This window comes from Amblyraja radiata, chromosome 15 (genome assembly GCF_010909765.2).
Source record: "Amblyraja radiata isolate CabotCenter1 chromosome 15, sAmbRad1.1.pri, whole genome shotgun sequence".
Lineage (NCBI taxonomy): Eukaryota > Metazoa > Chordata > Chondrichthyes > Rajiformes > Rajidae > Amblyraja > Amblyraja radiata.
The window spans coordinates 36,601,200-36,622,996 of NC_045970.1; the positions used below are offsets into that span (position 1 = coordinate 36,601,200).

At 46.0% G+C, this 21,797-nt stretch overlaps 1 protein-coding gene across 1 annotated transcript in view; it reads left to right on the forward strand.

The window, feature by feature from the left end:
• The first annotated feature begins 4,175 nt into the window (after positions 1-4,175).
• as3mt (arsenite methyltransferase) overlaps positions 4,176-21,797 on the forward strand; it is a 35,527-nt gene continuing 17,905 nt past the window's right edge. The window contains exons 1-7 of the mRNA XM_033034055.1: positions 4,176-4,255; positions 7,834-7,885; positions 9,479-9,606; positions 16,956-17,106; positions 17,794-17,930; positions 18,724-18,793; positions 20,859-20,940. Of these exons, the coding sequence (XP_032889946.1) occupies positions 4,215-4,255; positions 7,834-7,885; positions 9,479-9,606; positions 16,956-17,106; positions 17,794-17,930; positions 18,724-18,793; positions 20,859-20,940 (661 nt within the window). The 5' untranslated portion in view covers positions 4,176-4,214. The remainder of the gene's footprint in view (positions 4,256-7,833; positions 7,886-9,478; positions 9,607-16,955; positions 17,107-17,793; positions 17,931-18,723; positions 18,794-20,858; positions 20,941-21,797) is intronic.

Below are 21,797 nucleotides of genomic sequence, written 5' to 3' on the forward strand. Positions count from 1 at the left end.
TTCGGGTTGGGACTCTTCTTTGTTACCCGGCCATGTTCTCCAAGGATGCTGCCTGACCTGCTGTGTTACTCCAGCACTTTGTCTTTTATTTTTTGTAAATCCATATCCTTGTTTCTACATGTATACCCACCAAACTGTTAACACAAGCGGTCAATTCACCATGGGGAATTATAAGAGTTTAATGTAAGCTCAAAGTTGCAATATTGTATCGAACATTTATTGGAATTAAAACTGCTTTGTAAAAGGATCTTTGAAAGTTTATTACATTTATTGTGCATAATATTGCTGTTGTACAGTTGCCGCGTCCCTTAAGTGGACAAGTTGTTTACATGTCACATCATCCTTCAGATGGATAGCTAAGTGGTATCATAGCGTTCTACTGGCAGGTTTCATATCTGTGTATGTCTCTCCATGCTTCAGTATTGATTTTAACTTTTGCTGCCTACACATAACTGCAGCCAGGATCTCCACTTGTCTTGGGCCTGTGCGACAGCAAGTGTTTACAAGACATCAAAGGATGCATAATGTTATACAGTAGCTTCTGTAAACTAGTGTCCTAGAAAAGTATAAATCAAATAGGGTGGCACAGTGGTGCAGCAGTAGCATTGTTGCCTACAGCGTCAGAGACCCGGTTTCGATTCTGACTACAGGTGCTGTCTGTATGGAGTCTGTACGTTCTGCCTGTGATCATGTGGGTTTTCTCCAAGTGCTCCGGTTTCCTCCCACACTCCAAAGATGTGCAGGTTTGTAGTGGCTTCTGTACATTGTAAATTATCCCTAGTTTGTAGGACAGTGCTAGTGTATGGGATGATCGCTGGTTGGCGTGGACTCACTGGGCCAAAGTGCCAGTTTCCATGCTGTAACTCTAAAGTAAAGTTTTCGTCACTGTTGTAGAGTTGCTTGTACTACATGTATTAAAGCAAGTGTGTAAAATGTGCATTACATTTTTTTTTCTGTGTTTCTGAACTTTTTTGTGTGTTAAACTGATGTGATTTTAATCAAGACCTCTCAGAAAGCACAAAGTGCTGGAGTAACTCAGCAGGTCGGGTGGCATCTATGGAGAAAAATATGGGTGACGTTTTGGGTTGGGACCCTTCTTCAGACCTTTCTTCCTGACCCGAAATGTCACCCATCCATGTTCTCCAGAGATGCTGCCTGCACTTCTGAGTTATACCAGCACTTTGTGTATTTTTTTGTGCTCAAAGTTCTAGCATCTGCAGTTCCTTGTGTCTACTTTGCCTCTCAGAAGTAGTACTGGGATGAATCTACCAATATTACCAGCTGACATGACGGTGTTTGTGGAATTTTTCCCAGCCTGGGAAGTGTATCTGAGAACAAAAACAGGAAAGTATTAACTGGCTGCTACTCCTCAATTGCCACCAGAATATTATTAGTTTAGTTTAGAGATGGAACATGGAAACAGGTCTTTCAACCCACCAGGTCCATGCCAACCATTGATCACCCGTTCACACTAATTCCATGTTACCCCCCTTTCACTACTCCTCAGGAGCAATTTACAGAGTCCAATCAAGCTACAAACCCTTGCGTCTTTGGGATGTAGGAGGAAACTGGAGCACCCGTAGGAAACCAACGTGCAAGGGAGAACGTGCAAACTCCACACAGACAGCATCTCACATCAGGATCGAACCTGGGTCTCTGGCGCTGTGAGGCAGCAATTCTGTGTTGCCCAAACTTCAGCGGTCAGATTTTAGCAAAGTTTGATTGAAACTGCCCGATATCAGGCGCCTGTAGCATTAAGTTCATAAGTTATAGACGTAGAATTAGGCCATTCAGCCCATCAAATTTACTCCACCACTCAATCATGGTTGATCTATTTTTTTCCTCAACCCCATTCTCCAGCCTTCTCCCCATAACCCCTGACACCTTTACTAATTAAGAATCTGTCAGTCTGCACATTATAAAATACCCAATGACTTGGCTTCCATAAATTCCACACATTCACCAGTCTCTGACTGAAGAAATCCCTCTTCACTAAAGGTACATCCTTTTATTCCGAGTCTGTGGCCTCTAGTCCTAGATTCTCCCACTATGGAAACATCCTCTCCACATCCATGTTTATTAGTTTCTCCAAGTAACTTAGTTTCTCTCTCCACTGATGCTGCTTGACCTGACTTGAGTGTTTCTGGTGTTGTCTGTTTTGCTTTTAGGAGGGAATTTATTTTGCTTTCCCTTCAAGCTCACACTGCAGATACTTTGAGGGGAATACGGACTCATAATGTGAAAAACTGTATTTGTAACTTTACAAACTGAATGAACAGCAGCTGCCTGAAGTTACAGCACTATTGGTACTGATTTAACTTTCCATTCAACTCCTTGAACTTTGCTCTGCAACATATCTCCTGCCTTTTGAAAATGTTCCATTGTAGAGCCTTGAAAATCTGTTTACCGCAGTTATTACTGCGAGTGATAAGATGCTTCACATTCTATCGCTCTCAGTAACAGCTGTTGTAAACATGCTTATCCCTTATCTGTAGTGTTCTTGAAACTCAAAAGGCTTGAAATAAAGATTCTACATCTACAATACTGTACTTATTTTTATGATTTAAATCTATATTTGCTCATGGACAATCAAAAAGCTGATAGTGAATAGTCTGAGTAAGCGATTGCACTAGAAGTCCCATTTGTACATAACTAGAGAGCTTTACTCTGTGTCAGACTGTGAATAAATGAATGACACTGTTCTGGTGTTAAATCCCAAAGATCTGCTGCTTGGTACTTCAGTTTATTTACATTACAGATACAGTGTGGAACTAGGCCCTTTGGTCCTCCGTGTCCACACCAACCATGACATGGGATAAGAATTAGGCCATTCAGCCCTTCGAGTCTACTCTGCCATTTAATCATGGCTGATCTATTTTTTCATCTCAACCCCTCTCTTGCCTTCTCCCCATAACCTTTGACGCCCTTCCTAATCAAGAACCTACCAATCTCTGCCTTAACAAATACCCAATTTCTTAGACTCCACAACCATCTGTGGCAATGAATTCTACCGATTCACCACCCTCTGGCTAAAGAAATTCATCATCATGTCCATTTTGAAGGTATGTCCTTTTATTCTGAGGCTGTGCCCTGTGGCTCTAGACTCTCATTGCTGGAGAAACATCCTTTCCAGGACCATCGATCATTAGTTCTATTGTATTCCCACTCTCGCATCTGACACTATGGCGAATTTACAGAGGCCAATTAACCTATAAACCTGTACGTCGTTGGAATGTGGGAGCAAACCAGAGCACCCGGAAGAAATCCACGCGGTCACATGGAGAACATGTAAACATCACAGAAAGTACCCAAGGTCAGGATCAAAACTGAGCTAGTCCCATAGCCTACATTTGGTCCTTATCCTTCTAAACCTTTTCTATCCATTTGTCTATCCAAATTGGGATGGGAGATTGCAACCTTCATGTGGTCTGCCCTGTTTCGACGAATGCAATCAACCTGGTGTGCACAATCAAGTGAGATCAAATAGAACAAGTTGTCCTTCAGCTTTGCACGCCACATGCAAGAAGAAGTCTATCCAAATGTCATAGTCATACAGCATAGAAACAGGCCCTTCGACCCAACTTGCCTATGCCAACCAAGATGCCCATCCACACTAGTCCCACCTGCCTGCGTTTGGCCCATATCTATCTCTAAACCGTTCCTATTCATGTACCTTCCCAAGTGTTTCTTAAATGCTGTTGTAGTACCTACCTCCTCAGGCTGCTCATTCCATATTCCATATATATGTGGAAAAAGTTGCTCCTCACCTTAAACCTATGTCCTTGTGTCTTCTCCTTTATACATCTCCAGAAGGTCGCCTCTCAGGTTCTATTAAATCTTTCCCCCTCCCTTCACCTTGAACCTATGTCCTCTGGTATTTTATATAAAAATAAAATACCTTTATACACCTTTAATGTGGTCCTGGGGCCTCATCCTTTTCTCCAAAGAAAATGCATGCAGCGTTTGAAAGTGAGCTTGCACCCTGTTTATTTTGCATTATTCTTTTAAGCTCTTATGATTCTGACCTTTGTACAATTCACCCACAGACTGTGGATTAAAAACTTCTTTGTTAAAACCAGGCAGAGCCGTCTTGAAGCAGCAGCAGCAGCACCACCAGCCTGGCCGCCGGCTCAGGGCAAATGATTGACAGCGGGGGGGGGGGGTCACGTGGCGGTCCGAAGTGCGCTGGAGTTTGGGAGGCGGAGGCGGAGGCGATGGCGGCTGTGCAGGAGCGAGAGCTGGGCTCTGCTGGAAGGTATGTTGCTGCCTCTCTCCTTAACCCTGACCAAGCCAGCAAGCGAGCGGATGCAAAATTTTGCAAAGAGAAATAAGTCATCAATTTAGTGCACTCGCTTTATTGCAGCAAAAGTGTTGGAAACACTCAGCAAGCCCGGCAGCATATGTGGCGAGAGAAACCGATAAGGTTCGTCTGGTTGGATATTCTCTTGCAGAATTAGGAGAGAAAATAAGTGCCAACCAAAGATTATTGAGCAGAGCCTCTATAATCTTTGGTGCCAACTGAGGTCTATCGCCAGGGCCGGATTTAGATGAAGAGAGGCCCTAAGCTATTTCACTTGTGAGCCTCCCCCCTCCCTCCTCCCCCCTCCCCCCTCCCCCCTCCCCCCCTCCCCCCCTCCCCCCCTCCCCCCCTCCCCCCTCCCTCCTCCTCCTCCCTCCTCCCTCCCTCCTCCCTCCTCCCCCTCCCAATCCCCCCTTCCAATCCCCCAACCCCACGACTACAAGACCATGACTACTCGACAGTGACAGTGTGACACTATTAGATCCTACTGTATGGTGTCATTAAACAGTTGGTTTTAAAATACATATTGGATTCACCTGCCTTACCTGGATCGCCGTTTGAAGCTGGAGTGTTGGGCCTGTGGCAGGGATGGGGGTTGGGGCCGGAGGAAGGCAGGTGAATGGACTGAGGCCGAGGCGATGTCTGGTGGAGGGGTGGTGGGTGGTCAGGGGGGAGGGGGGTATGAGGACTGTAGTGTGGGTGGGGAAGAGCTGGGGTCACATGGTTTGAGGGGAATGGGGAAGACCCAGTGGAACAGCCACTGAGGTTACCAGGGTTGGGGGGCCTAGCACAAAGACCCAGCGCAGTCAAACCCAGGGGAGTGGGAGTCTGCAGTGTGGAAACTTCAGGCCCGGTGCTGAGTCCAGGCAGCAGGTAAGGCGACTGCTGCGGGCTGCTGGAGGGCGGTGGAGTGGCCAGGGTCATCGGGCAAAGAGTAGGAGGTCCCGGTGGGCTGATGGTCAGTGAGGCAGCGAGGTGAGTAGGCCCCCCTAGATCTCGAGGCCCTAAGCTTAAGCTTGTCTAGCTTATACGTAAATCCGGCCCTGTCTATCGCTCGACAAATTCCATCCTCCATGTAGTACCAAAGAACTGCAGATGCTAGTTTAACCCAAAGATGCTGGAGTCACAAAGTGCTGGAGTAACTCGGGTCAGGCAGCATCTCTACAGAACCTTTTGGGTGACGTTTTGAATGGGGACCCTACATCCTTCCACTGTTGGAGAATTGTTTGCCCATTCACACGAGTTACATGTTATCACACTTCCTTACCCCTTCTCAACACAATAGGGGTAATTTGCAGAGGTCAATGAAACTACAAACTCGCACGTCTTTGGGTCTGGGAATCCCATTGTCTTGGTTCTGGGATTTCCTCCCCGTCTCTCAAAGAGCATGGAAACAGGCCCTTCGGCCAAACTGACCCGTGCCGACCAAGATGCCCCATCTACATCAGTCCCACCTGCCTGTATTTGCCCATATTCCTCTAAACATTTGTATCCATGTAGCTACAAGTCCAACCTCCGCAGTTTTGGGGACAGAGCCTTCTCCAGGGCAGCTCCCAGGCTCTGGAACTCCCTCCCCCAACTGATCCGCAATTCCGTGTCCCTCACCATCTTCCAGTCCCGCCTCAAGACCCATCTCTTCACCTCTGCCTATCCTTAGCCCCACGTCCCCCTCCCTTTTCATCTGTGCATTAATTGCCTCGTACTGTGTTTTATATTGAATTCTGTCTTTACTTTGTGTAGTAGTCATGTCTCTACTATTTATTTCATTCCCCTTACATGTTTTTCCTCTACATGCTCAATTTTTGTAAGGTGTCCTTGAGACTCTTGAAAGGCGCCCATAAATAAAATTTATTATTATTATTATTATTACCTGTTCAAATGTGTTTTAAATGTTGTTATACAGTGCCCTCCATAATGTTTGGGACTACAGACCCATCATTTATTTATTTGTGTCTATACTCCACCTTTTGAGATTTGTAATAGAAAAAATAACGTGGTTAAAGTCAGATTTTATTAATGGCCATTTTTATACATTTTGGTTTACATTACAGCTTTGTTTATACATAGTCCTACCATTTCAGGGCACCATAATGTTTGGGACACATGGCTTCACAGGTGTTTGTAATTGCTCAGGTGTGTTTAAATGCCTCCTTAATGCAGGTATAAGAGAGCTCTCAGCACCTAGTCTTTCTTCCAGTCTTTCCATCACCTTTGGAAACTTTTATTGCTGTTTATCAACATGAGGACCAAAGTTGTGCAAATGAAAGTCAAAGAAGCCATTATGAGACTGAGAAACAAGAATAAAACTGTTAGATACATCAGCCAAACTTTAGGCTTACCAAAATCAACTGTTTGGAACATCATTAAGAAGAAAGAGAGCACTGGTGAGTTTGCCAAGAAGTACTTAAAAGAGCAACCACAGTTCTGGAAAAAGATCTTGTGGACAGATGAGATGAAGATTAATTTATATCAGAATAATGGCAAGAGCAAAGTATGGAGGAGAGAAGGAACTGCCGAAGATCCAAAGATCCGCTCATCTTTGAAACATGGTGGTGGGGGTGTTATGGCCTGGGCATGTATGGCTGCTGAAGGTACTGGCTCACTTATCTTCATTGATGATACAACTGCTGATGGTAGTAGCATAATGAATTCTGAACTGTATAGAAACATCCTATCTGCTCAAGTTCAAACAAGTGCTTCAAAACTCATTGGCCGGCGGTTCATTCTACAGCAAGACAATGATACCAAACACACTGCTGAAGCAATAAAGGAGTTTTTCAAAGCTAAGAAATGGTCAATTCTTAAGTGGCCACGTTAATCACCTGATCTGAACCCAATTGAGCATGAGTTTTATAAGCTGAAGAGAAAATTTAAGGGAACTAGCCCCCTAAACAAGCATAAACTAAAGATGGCTGCAATACAGGCCTGGCAGAGCATCACCAGAGAAGACACCCAGCAACTGGTGATGTCCATGAATCGCAGACTTCAAGCAGTCTTTGCATGCAAAGGATACACAACAAAATACTAAACATGACTACTTTCATTTACATGACATTGCTGTGTCCCAAACATTATGGTGCCCTGAAATGGAGGGACTATGTATAAACACTGCTGTAATTTCTACAAGGTGAAACTAAAATGTATAAAAATGGCCTTTATTAAAATCTGACAATGTGCACTTCAACCACATGTGATTTCTTTCTATTACAAATCTCAAATTGTGGAATACAGAGGCAAATAAATAAATGATGGGTCTTTGTTCCAAACATTATGTAGTACCTGCCTGGTTGGCACGGGCCTTTTGCCACACTAAGTCTAAAATAAAGAGTGGATGAGAAAGTGGGATAACATGGAACTAGTGTGAATGGGTAATTAGTGGTTGGCGTGGACTCAGTGGGCCGAAGGGCCTTTTTTCCATGCTGTCTCTAACAAAGCAAATCTTTTAATCGATAAAGCTCCCTGTTGACTTTGTCCCAGAAAAGGCAAGGTTGAGTGAAACTTTTCATCGTTGGTTTTTAATTGTTTTTTTCCAGCACCTCTTCATCTGGATGTTGTCAACATTTGAAAATTCACGAGGATGTCAAGGTAATTTATTTTAACGCGGATCCTTTCTTTAACTTAGGGTTAGGTTTATTAACGCCACTAGTTTAGTTGAAGGTTGAAGGTTGAAGGTTGAATTTATTGTCACATACACCTAGGTGTAGTGAAATTCTTTTTGCCAATGCAGCACATAAAAAAGAATACAAACATAGCAATAATAAATAGCTTCAACATAAAAACATCCCCCCACAATGGTTCCCATTATGGGGGAAGGCACAAAGTCCAGTCCCATCCCCAATGTTCACCCATAGTCGGGCCTATTGAGGCCTCCACAGTTGCCTTCACGGAGGCCCGATGTTCCAGGCCGTCCTCGCCGGGTGATGGTGTTCCGGCGTCGGGAGAGTCCTCTCAGCGGATTGGGAACCCTGGAACGGCCGCCTCCCTACTCGAGACCGTGGCTTCCGGAGCCGACAAGGCCGCGCCGAATGGAGCTCAACTGGCGATCTCGTCGCACGAGATCCAAGGCCTACTGATGTAAAAGTTTCAGCGCCGCCGCCCGCACTCCGCGATGTTTTTAACGCCGGTCCCAGCTCACCGGAGTTCCAGCGTGGCGACCCAGGCAAGGCACCGCCCGCCCCGCAATGGCGCTCCAGCGCTGCACCGCCGTCCTCACACCCGCAGCTCTGCCGCCGCCGTGCCGCGCCACCTGCCGGCTCCGGTGCCTCCCCTCCCTCCTGCTCCGCATTCTCCGTCCCCCCCCTCGACCCTCCTCCGCCGATCCTCGCCCGCTGTGCGCTCCGCCCTCGAAACTCCTGCTAGCCCGCTGTTAGGCCGCGAAACGGTCAAAGTGCAGCCCGGAAAGCTGCATCTCCGACCAGGTAGGGACCCTGAAAATAGTTTCCCCCTTTCCCCCCCCCCCCCCCCCCCTCCCCCACACATAAAAAAAAAAAATTTAGAGATAAAGCAAGGAATCGAGTGTGCAGCCCATTGTTCGCCCATTCACACTAGTTCCATGTCATCCCACTTTCTCATCCACTCCGTCAACACCATCGGTTTATTTGCAACGGTGAATGCATTAGGGGATTTTTTACAGGGATGTAGCCAGGACTTGAAGGCCAGAGCTGTTGGGAGAGGTTGGGCTGGCTAGGACTCTATTGCTTGGAGCGCAGGAGGCTGAGGTGTGATCTTATAGAGGTATAAGATTATGAGGGGAATAGATAAAGTAGATGCACAGAGTCTTTTACGGAAGTTGGGGAATCAAGAGCCAGAGGACATACGTTTAAGGTGGAAGGGAAAGACTTAATGGGAACCTGAGAGGCAACTTTTTCCCACACAAGGGGTGGTGGGTGTTTGGAACGAGTTGCCATTGAGGCAGGGACTATAAAAAGATTTAAAAGACATTTGGAAAGGTACATGGGATAGGAAAGGTTTAAAGGGATATGGGTCAAATGCAGGCAGGTGGGACTAGTGTAGATGGGACATCGTGGTTGGGATGGGCAAGTTGGGCTGAAAGGCCTGGTTCCATGTTGAATGTCTATGATAATCCTGTGCTACTCCTGTGAGGGGCAACGTGCTTGGTAAATTCTGGCTCCTCTCAGCCACACCCATGTCTCTCCAACACTCTGACTTTGTCAATAGGATTATTATGGGAAGAAGCTGCAGGGAACGGACGATCTGGTATTGAACGTGTGTGTCACTCCAGGGAAAAGACTCGCTAAGTATGTGCGGGACGCCTTGAAAGATGTTCACGAGGAAGTGAGCTCCAGGTCTGAAATTTCCATTATCTTTATCTTTATGATCACAATGAGTGATATTATCAATGGAGTCATAGAGTTTTACAGCATAGAAACAGGCACTTTGGACCGCCATATCTTGTAAAACAGCAGTACTATACAGCAGAGCAACAGACCTTTCGGCCCACAATGTCTGTGCCAAACATGATGCCAAGACTTATCTGCCTACACATGATCCATCTCTCTCCAATCCCTGTATCTCCATGTGTCTCTATCCAATAGCCTCTTAAAACACCACTATCGTATCTGCCTCCACCACCACTGACAGTGTGTTCCAGGCCCCCACCACTCTCTGAATGAAAGAAAAACCTGCCCCGCACATTTGCTTTAAACTTTGCCCCTCGAGCTTGAATCTTGTACTCTTCCTGTTCCTAGACATGCACAATTGTTTACAACCATATAACCATATAACAATTACAGCACGGAAACAGGCCATCTCGACCCTTCTAGTCCGTGCCGAACACGTATTCTCCCCTAGTCCCATATACCTGTGCTCAGACCATAACCCTCCATTCCTTTCCCGTCCATATAACTATCCAATTTATTTTTAAATGATAAAAACGAACCTGCCTCCACCACCTTCCCTGGAAGCTCATTCCACACAGCCACCACTCTGAGTAAAGAAGTTCCCCCTCATGTTACCCCTAAACTTCTGTCCCTTAATTCTCAAGTCATGTCCCCTTGTTTGAATCTTCCCTACTCTCAGTGGGAAAAGCTTATCCACGTCAACTCTGTCTATCCCTCTCATCATTTTAAAGACCTCTATCAAGTCCCCCCTTAACCTTCTGCGCTCCAAAGAATAAAGCCCTAACTTGTTCAACCTGTCTCTGTAACTTAGTTGCTGAAACCCAGGCAACATTCTAGTAAATCTCCTCTGTACTCTCTCTACTTTGTTGACATCCTTCCTATAATTAGGCGACCAAAATTGTACCCCATACTCCAGAATTGGCCTCACCAATGCCTTGTACAATTTTAACATTACATCCCAACTTCTATACTCAATGCTCTGATTTATAAAGGCCAGCACACCAAAAGCTTTCTTTACCACCCTATCTACATGAGATTCCACTTTCAGGGAACTGTGCACAGTTATTCCCAGATCCCTCTGTTCACCTGCATTCTTCAATTCCCTACCATTTACCATGTACGTCCTATTTTGATTTGTCCTGCCAAGATGTAGCACCTCACACTTATCAGCATTAAACTCCATCTGCCATCTTTCAGTCCACTCTTCCAACTGGCATAAATCTCTCTGTAGACTTTGAAAATCTACTTCATTATCCACAACCGCACCTATCTTAGTATCATCTGCATACTTACTAATCTAATTTACCACACCATCATCCAGATCATTGATGTACATGACAAACAACAGTGGACCCAACACAGATCCCTGTGGCACCCCACTAGTCACTGGCCTCCAACCTGACAAACAACCATCCACCATTACTCTCTGGCATCTCCCATTCAGCCACTGTTGAATCCATCTTGCTACTCCACCATTAATACCCAACCATTGAACCTTCTTCACCAACCTTCCATGAGGAACCTTGTCAAAGGCCTTACTGAAGTCCATATATACAACATCCACTGCTTTACCCTCATCAATTTCCCGAGTAACCTCTTCAAAAAATTCAAGAAGATTAGTCAAACATGACCTTCCAGGCACAAATCCATGTTGACTGTTCCTAATCAGACCCTGTTTATCCAGATGCTTATATATATTATCTCTAAGTATCCTTTCCATTAATTTGCCCACCACTGACGTCAAACTAACAGGTCTATAATTGCTAGGTTTACTCTTAGACCCCTTTTTAAACAATGGAACAACATGCGCAGTACGCCAATCCTCCGGCACTATTCCCGTTTCTAATGACATTTGAAATATTTCTGTCATAGCCCCTGCTATTTCTACACTAACTTCCCTCAATGTCCTAGGGAATATCCTGTCTGGACCTGGAGACTTATCCACTTTTATATTTCTCAAAAGTGTCAGTACTTCCTCTTCTTTGAATCTCATAGTTTCCATAGCTACTCTACTTGTTTCCCTTACCTCACATAATTCAATATCCTTCTCCTTGGTGAATACCGAAGAAAAGAAATTGTTCAACATCTCCCCCATCTCTTTTGGCTCTGCAGATAGCTGTCCACTCTGACTCTCTAATGGACCAATTTTATCCCTCGTTATCCTTTTGCTATTAATATAGCTGTAGAAACCCTTTGGGTTTACTTTCACCTTACTTGCCAAAGCAACCTCATATCTTCTTTTAGCTTTTCTAATTTATTTCTTAAGATTCTTTTTACATTCTTTATACTCCTCAAGCACCTCATTTACTCCATGCTGCCTATAATTATTGTAGATCTCCCTCTTTTTCCGAACCAAGTGTCCAATTTCCCTTGAAAACCATGGCTCTTTCCGATTTTTACTATTTCCTTTCAACCGAACAGGGACATAAAGATTCTATACTAAAAATTTCACCTTTAAATGTACTCCCTTCCACTTCTTTCCCATAAAACAAAATGTCCCAATTTACTCCTTTTAAATCCTTTCGCATCTCCTCAAAGTTAGCCTTTCTCCAATCAAAAATCACAACCCTAGGTCCGGTTCTGACCCTCTCCATAATTATATTGAAACTAATGGTATTGTGATCACTGGTCCCGAACTGTTCCCCAACGCATACCTCTGCCACCTGACCCGTCTCATTTCCTAACAGGAGGTCCAGCACCGCTCCTTCTCTAGTAGGTACTTCTATGTATTGCTGCAAAAAACTATCCTGCACACATTTTACAAACTCCAACCCATCCAGCCCATTTACAGAATGTGTTTCCCAGTCTATGTGTGGAAAATTGAAATCTCCCACAATCACTACCTTGTGCTTACTACTAATATCTGCAATCTCCTTACATATTTGCTCTTCCAATTCTCGCTCCCCATTTGGCGGTCTATAATACACCACTATAAGTGTTGCTATCCCTTTCCCATTTCTCAGTTCCACCCAAATAGCCTCCCTAGACGAGCCCTCTAATCTATCCTGCCAAAGCACTGCTGTAATATCTTCCCTGATAAGCAATGCAACACCTCCACCTCTTGCCCCTCCAATTCTATCACACCTGAAGCAACAAAATCCTGGAATATTTAGTTTCCAATCACAGCCCTCCTGCAACCATGTTTCACTGATCGCCACAACATCATACTTCCAGGTGTCAATCCAGGCTCTGAGTTCATCCACCTTTCTTACAATGCTCCTAGCATTGAAATATACACATTTAAGAAACCCACCCTCTCTTATTCTCTGTTTATTGTCTTTGTCTTCTCTCTCCCCTACATTTTGGGTCGGAGTGCTACCATTCTCTGCCTCCTGCCTCACACACTGACTGCTAGCTTTCCCAATTTGAGTCCCTCCCCCCAACCATACTAGTTTAAAGTCTCCCCAGTAGCCTTTGCAAATCTCCCCGCCAGGATATTGGTCCCCCTCGAGTTCAAGTGCAACCCGTCCTTTCTGTACAGGTCACACCTTCCCCAAAAGAGGTCCCAATGATCCAGAAACTTGAATCCATACCCACTGCACCAGTCCCTCATCCACTCATTTATCCTCCACCTCGCTCCATTCCTACTCTCACTGTCGCGTGGCACAGGCAGTAATCCTGAGATTGTTACCTTTGCAGTCCTTCTCCTTAACTCTCTACCTAACTCCCTAAATTCTTCTTTCAGGACCTCTTCTCTTTTTTTACCTATGTCGTTGGTACCTATATGTACCACAACCTCAGGCTCCTCTCCCTCCCATTTCAGGATTTCTTGGACACGTTCAGACACATCCCTGACCCTGGCACCAGGGAGGCAAACTACCATCCGGGTCTCCTGTCTGCGTCCACCGAATCGCCTATCCGACCCCCTGACTATAGAGTCCCCTATTACAATTGCCCTCCTCTTCTTTTCTTTACCCTTCTGAGCAACAAGACCGGTCTTTATGCCAGAGGCCTGGCCGCTGTTGCTGTCCCCAGTAACGACATGTTACTTTTGTGTTGTACTTTGAAAGCTAGTGAGAATCCCACAGTATTAAGTCAGGAGTTTTATACTTTTATTATGAGTGTGTTGTTGCACAATATATGATATAATCTGATAATATCCCCACCTGCACTGAAGTTTGATCTGTCCTTCAGGACACAGTGTGAAAGCACAAGGTCAATCATTGTTTTTTGATGCAGCAAGTCATCGGCTTGTACATAATTTGATTCGGGATGTGGCTGCCAAGGTCAGCGTGAATTGACTGTCCCCAATTGTCTTTGAACAAAATGGCACTGTGGCGTAGCTGGTAGTGCCGCTGCATCGCGGCACCAGAGACCCGGTTCAATCCTGGCCTCGGGTGCTGTCTGTGTGGAACTTGCACGTTCTCCTTGAGACTGCATTGGTTTCCCCAGCTGCTCCAGTTTGCTGCCACATCCCAGAGACAAACTTGTTAGTAGGTGAATTGGCCCTCTGTAAATTGCTCCTAGTGTGCAGGTGAGTGGTAGAATCTGGGGCCTGTTGATGAGAATGGGGGAAGAAAAAAAAACCAACGCTTTACTTGGGATTAGTGTAAACAGGTGGATAGTGGGGCCAAATGGCCTGTTTCCTAGGTTTAGATTTAGGTGTATTATTGTCACATGTGCCAAGAAACTGTGAAAAGCTTTGTTTTGCATGCCACACAAATAGATCAGATATACCACACATGAATACAATCAGTCCAAACTCAAGTACAATAGGTGGAGCAAAGGGGAAATATACAGAGTGCAGAATATTGTTCTCAGCATTGTAGCGCATCAGTTCTGGAGACACACCTCAGTCCACAATGAGGTAGAAGTAAATCGGACAGTACCCTATCTCAATGTTCAGAAGCCCGATAACACAGGGGAAGAAGCTATTCCTGAGTCTGGTGATGCGCGCTTTCAAGCTTCTGTAACTTCTGCTGCTCAGGAGCAAGGAGAAGAAGGAATGACTGGGGTGGGAACTGCTAGTGTTTGTCTCCTCTGCTCTTTGCACAGTCTGTCAGCTGAGTATATTAACTTAGCTTCAACACAACATGCTCAGAAAATAGTCTGTACTTATAAAGTCGAAGTCAATTTTATTCATCACATGAAGGTGCAGTGAAATGAATATGTTGATCCTTTTTCATCACCCATCTTTTTTCTCCAGAGGTGCTGCCTGACCTGCTGAGTTACTCCAGCACTTTTTGTCAATCGTCTGCGCTTATAAAATCCAGATCCCCTTTCATTTGAAAATATTTAATGGTGCCTGATATCTGTAGCTAAGTGAGTCAGAAAGATGTTGGGGTCAAGGAAAGAGCGTTCACGTCGCAGCCCTGTTTCAACCAATCTTTCCACCACCACGCACAAGACGCACAAGAAGCGCAAGACAGACACCATCGTACAGATGCCGAGAAGTGTGTTCAGCTCTCGCTGAACAACTTCTAATCTTGTGTGTGGACTCGATAAGAAGAAGAAGAAGAAGAAAGATGTTGGTTGTGTTAGAGCTGCTGACAGTCCTTCACTCAGTGGGAAATTGGCCTTTTTGATTGGAGTTGTCAAACTCCTGCATGAGGTTGTGTCTTCCTTTGGATTCATTATGCAATCAACATAGCCAGGATTTGAGGGCTTGAGCTATAGGGAGAGGTTGGGCAGGCTAGGACTTTATTATTCCTTAAAGCACTGGATGTTGAGGGGTGATCATGTGGGGAATAGGTAGAGTGAATGCACAAACCTTTATCTAGAGTAGGGAAATCAGGAACCAAAGGACATAGGTTTAAGGTGAGAGGGGAAAGACTTAATGGGGAACCTGAGGGCAACTTCTTCCACTCAGAAGATGGTGGGTACATGGAAGGAGCTGCCAAAGGAGGCAGTTGAAGCAGGTACAATAACAGCATTTAATAGACACATGGACAGGTTCATGAACAGCAACGTTTTAAAGGGACATGGACCAAATGTGGGCCGGTGGAACTAGTGTAGATGCGGCATCTTGGTCAGCATGGATAAGTTGGGCCAAAGGGTCTATTTCCGTGCTGTATGACTCAATGAGAGCATTCTTACAGAATTCCAAAAAATCCTCATCCTCTGGCGCAGAAATGTGTCTCAACCCTGCACAGAAAGTCCAAATCCTTAATTTGGGGAATGTGACCCGTTTAGCCCCAGTTGGGCCAAAGGGCATGTTTCCGTGCTGTATGACTCTAAGGCAATATCAGTGTCATCTCTGTTCTCTCTTTAAACATACACCCCATAAAGTGTTTGAGAGGCTGCCACACACTAGCCAAGGTGAATCACCCTTGGTTCACAGCCCTGTAGATCATTGCCTCCCTGCCGCTCCTCCAAGTACTTGATAAAAGAGTTTGTCGTTTATGCTACCACTGCCCGTTCAAGGAACCTGCTGTACAGTAAACCCTCATTTTCACGGACAGATTAATAATGGATTTCGGTAATAGCGGGCGGACCTACGAATCTTAATGCCAGGCCTTGCCTGCTGCCACCGCCTGTATTACTGTATTGAGTCCTTGGAGCTTTGTAGCTTAGGGCAAGTAAGGCTTTGCTTCAATGTTTCAGCTGAAAAGAAAGGCAACTCTATCAGTGCAGTTTTTGCTCAACCTGTATGTTACTGTCTCTACACCTGAGATGCCACATATGACACTCTGTTATAGCGGACAATCAGCAATAACGGTTACTATCCCGTTTCCTTTATCATCATTACTTTATTGCATATCTTTCATTCATTGTTCTTTATCTCTCCATATCACCGTCTATATCTCTCGTTTCCCTTATCCCTAACCAGTCTGAAGAAGGGGCTCGACCTGAAACGTCACTCATTCCTTCTCTCCAGAGATGCTGCGTCTCCCGCTGAGTGACACCATTTTTTTGTGTCTATATCTTTGGTTTAAACCAGTATCTGCAGTTCCTTCTTGCACCATTCCCCCTCCATGGGTCTGTCAGAAAGCGGGTTTACTGTGCCTTATGTGTAAGAAGGAACTGCAGAAGCTGGTTTACATCGAAGATAGACACAAAATGCTGGAGTAACTCAGCAGGTCAGGCGGCATATCTGGAGAGAAGGAATAGGTGACGTTTCAGGTCAAAATGCTTCTTCAGTCGGAAGAAGGGTTCCGACCCGAAAGGTCACCGATACCTTTTGTTCCATAGATGCTGCCTGACCTGCTGAGTTACTCCAGCTTTTTGTGTCTATCTTTACTGTACCATACTCGTTTATAACGAACAATCAGCAATAACAAGCACCATTTCACCCCCATGGTCCGTTATTACAAGGGCTTGCTGTATTTGTAATTGTTTTTCATTACATTGGACAGGTACTACGGGTGTGGACTTGTGATCCCAGATTGCGTGGAGGGCTGCCGGGTCCTGGATTTGGGAAGCGGGAGCGGCCGGGACTGCTACATGCTCAGCAAATTGGTCGGGGAGAAAGGTCACGTCACCGGAGTAGACATGACCGACGGGCAGGTGGGTAGCTCTGGGAACCGGGAAACGCACGGCCACCGGTTACCATGGAGAAAGGAAGGCCGAGCGAGAGTCTTCGGCGGAATTCCAGGAATCTGGGAGTTCTCAGGAAAGATGGCTGAGGGGGGTGGGGCGGGGGCGGGGGTGGGGGGTGGGGAGAATGAGAGCTGCTACAAATTCTTTGCCGGCTATGCCAGTGCATGTTTTTTTAAAACATTTTTGGAGATCTGGTGTGGAAACAGGCCCTTCGAGCCACCGAGTCCGTGCTGACCAACGATCACTAGCATCATCCTACGCACTGGCGGGTTTACAGAAGCCAATCAACCTGCACATCTTCGGGATGAGGGAGGAAACAGGAGCACCATGACAAAACAACGTGGTCATAGGGAGAACGTGCAAACTCTGTACAGACAGCACCCGTAGTCAGGATCGAACTAGGGTCTCTGGCGCTGTGAGGCGGCAACTCTCACGCTGCGCCACCGTGCAAGCTGAGATCTTGTGTGCAAGCGCACCCAGGTCCTGTTGAACATCACGTTATCCAGTCTCTCGCCCTTTAGCAATTACATCAGAGTGAATAACATTTGCGTTTTATTCTATCTTGCTCAGTTTGCCCGCATCCCTCTGATCCTCTTTACATCCTCCACTCTCACGATCTTTTCTCATCAACTTCTCCTTGACATTGTCTTGCAGATTCAAGTGGCAAAGAAGTTTATTGACTATCACACGCAGAGGTTTGGCTTCAGCAAACCCAATGTGGATTTCCTTCAAGGCTACATCGAAAAACTCGGTGACATTGGACTGAAAGATAACAGCTTTGATCTTGTTATGTATGTTAAAATGTAGCGTAACTTCTTTTAACTGTCGATCTGTGGCAATTAAACCATTGCACAGCGATTGAGTCGACCGGGAGAGTAATGGTTTATAGCGGTACGTTTGCACGGTGGCACAGATAGAGTCTCAGCCTCAGTCAGACACCCAGGTTCGATCCTGACCTCGAGTGTAGTGTCGGTGGAGTTTGTACTTTATCCTCTGAGACCCCATGGATTTTGTAAAACATAGGAGCAGAGTTAGGCCATTCGGCCCATCGAGTCTTCTCCACTATTCGATCATGGCTAATCTATTTTTCGCTCTCATAGAAACATAGAAAATAGGTGCAGGAGGAGGCCATTCGGCCCTTCGAGCCAGCACTGCCATTCATTGTGATCATGGCTGATCGTCCCCTATCAATAACCCGTGCCTGCCTTCTCCCCATATCCCTTGACTCCACTAGGCCCTAGAGCTCTTATTTAACTCTGTTAAATCCATCCAGTGACTTGGCCTCCACATGCTGCCAGAGGTGGTAGTTGACGCAGATACTATAAGACCATATAGGACATTTGGACAAGTTGGGCCAAAGGACCAGCTTCCAGCTCCATGACTCTGCAGCTACCATTGGGATGCCATTATGATGCTGGAACAGACTAATAAGGATGGAGTAGCCCTTTCACTGTCAGGCTGGGTTGATTTGGGCTCCATTAACTCCAAGACCACAGCTCCTGCTGTACTTGAATGCAGCTGATATAACTCCTGCTGGAGATCGCTATGTATATCGACCACAGACTTTTACATTTTTTCTTTCAGATCAAATTGCGTGGTAAACTTATCGCCCGATAAAACAGCTGTGCTGAAAGAGGCATATCGAGTGTTAAAGGTACAGACTTGGTCTCTTCCTGCTCTGAGGGGTGATGGTTTTTCCAAGAAGACACAAGGAACTGCAGATGCTGGAATCTTAAGCAAAACACAGGAGGAACTCAGTGGGTCATGCAGCATCTGGGGAGGGGGAATGGACAGTGGTGTACCTAGCATAGATAGGGTATTCAACCAGTACCTGGCTTAGATGGGGTACATTGTCAGATCCTGGCAGAGACAGTGTACATAAGTACCTGGCATAGATAAGGTACATAGTCAGTCTGAAGAAGGGTCTCGACCCGAAACGTCACTCATTCTCACCAGAATGCTGCCTGTCCTGCTGAATTACTCTTCTGTGTCCATCTTTGGTTTAAACCAGCATCTGGAGTTCCTTCCTACAAATCCTGTACATAGTCGGTACTTGGCATAGATGGGGTAGACACTACCTGGCATTGGCAGGGTCCAGAGACAGTAACTGGCAGAGATGGGCTGCATACACAGTTCCTTAATTAGCTCATAAGGTCTTCTTGATATCCCGCAGCTCCGCTCTTGCTCCCCCTACCCCCATTTGTAACAAGGAAAGAGTCCCTCTTGTCCTCACCTTCCACCCCATTAGCCGTCACATACAGCAAATAATCCTCAACATTTTCGCCACCTCCAACAGGATCCCACTACTGGCCACATCTTCACTCCTTTCTGCTTTCTGCAGAGACTGTTCCCTCCACAACTACCTGGTCAACTCGTCCCTTCCAACCCAAACCACCCCCTCCCCGGGTACTTTCCCCTGCAACCATAGGAGATGCAACACCTGTCCCTTTACCTCCCCCCTCGACTCCATCCAAGGACCCCGACAGACTTTCCAGGTGAGGCAGAGGTTCACTTGCACCTCCTCCAACCTCATCTACTGTATCTGCTGTTTCAGGTGTCAACTTTATATCGGCGAGACCAAGCGCAGGCTCAGCGATCGTTTCACTAAACACCTCCGCTCAGTCCGTCTTGACCTACCTGATCTCCCGGTGGCTCAGCATTTTAACTCCATTCCCATTACCAATCTGACCTTTCTGTCCTGGGCCTCCTCCATTGTCAGAGTCAGTGCAAATTGGAGGAACAGCACCTCATATTTTGCATGGGTAACTTATACCCCAGTGGTATGAACATTGACTTCTCTAACTTCAAATAGCCCTTGCTTTCCCTCTCTCTCCATCCCATCCCCCTTCCCAGTTCTCCCACCAGTTTTACTGTCTCCGACTACATTCTATATCTGTCCTGCCTACTAGATAGAGTTCTTAAAGATAGAGGAGTCAAGGGATATGGGGAGAAGGCAGGATCGGGGTACTGATTGTGGATGATCGGCCATGATCACATTGAATGGCGGTGCTGGCGCGAAGAGTCGAATGGCCTACTCCTGCACCTATTGTCTATTGTCCCCTGACATCAGTCTGAAGAAGGATCTCGACCCGAAACGTCACCCATTCCTTCCAGAGGTGCTGCCTGTTCCGCCGTGTTACTCCAGCATGTTGTGTCTAAGCTATTGAACACTACGAACTCCAACTAAAGTCTGAACTAGGGTCCAGGGGCTTTGCCTTTGTCTTTGCACTTTATAGTTTTTTGATATATATTGAACTTTTTGATGTTGATTATGGTATCTACAGAAAACTATGTTTACATATCTTGTGCTGCTGCAAGTAAACATTTCACTTTTCCGTTTCGGGACATACGACAAAACACTTTGACTCTTGAGGGGCAGAGTTTAAAGGAGATGAGTGGGGCAAGTTTTTTTTTACACAGAGGGCGGTAGGTGCCTGGAACGCGCTATGGGTGGAGGCAGATAGGAATGTGGCATTTAATTAACCTTTTGATAGGCACATGGATATGGAGGGACATGGATCATGTGCAGGCAGATGAGAGTTGGTCTTGGCATCGTGTTCGACACAGACAGTGGGCTGACAGGTCTGTTCCTGAGCTGTACTATTCTATGTAATGAGATGGTTTTTAGTTAATGTGGGGGGGGGGGGGGGGGGGGGGGGGGGGGTGGGTGTCCACAGTTACTGCATGGTACTGATTGGAATTGGTTTTGTCATTGTTAGGATGGTGGTGAAATGTACTTCAGTGATATCTATGCCGATCGTGAACTTCCAGATGCTGTAAGGACACACAAGGTTTTGTGGGGTATGTGGAAATAAATCCTGCTAATTCAAGATACATTTATTTCTATTGAGTACAGGATCACCACTGATTTCCCAGCAACAGGTGGTCCAATGCCTCCTTTAATCCGGACAAAATTCCCCCTGAAAACGTGACGCCTAGGCTGAGCAAGGCGGCTGATTTCGACCTTGTCGGGACTTCCACGTCGATCAGCGGGTCGAATTTTCCCCCTGCGGCCGATCTGGCTGGAGCCGGCAGATCCGTTCCCATAACCGACTTCTGGGGCCAAATTTGTAGCCCGTATCTCGGGTCTCCCAAGGCCGTGACCTCTGTTGATCTGGCAAAGCGGATAATCCAGCAAGGTTCTGGAACCAAGGGTGTCGGTAAATGGGTGGGGGACCTCTAACACAAACACATTTCTAACATCACTTATTGTTACTGAGAAAGATTAATTGAAGTGGCTGGATTCAGCAGCAAGTGAGAAGAAAGAGATTTGACCATGAAATTGCTGGTTTAGCCTAAAGAAATGCAACTGATTCAACAGGGAGAGTTTACAAAGTCCGTACAGACAGCACCCATAGAGTCAGGATTGAACCCGGGTCTCTGGTGCTGTAAGGCAGCAACTCTGCCTCTGCGCCACAGTGCCACCCTGAAGATGGGGCACAGGAGAATTACCGAACAAAATTTAAAGCAGAGTCACATAAGGGTGGCACAGTGGCACAGCGATAGAACTGCCGTACAGCGCCAGAGACGTGAGTTCAATCCTGACAATGGGTGCTGTCTGAACCGACTTTGTCAATTGTCCCTGTGACCTGCGTGGGTTTTCTCCGGGTGCTCCGGTTTCCTCCCACATGCCGAAGACATGCAGTTTTCTAGGTTAA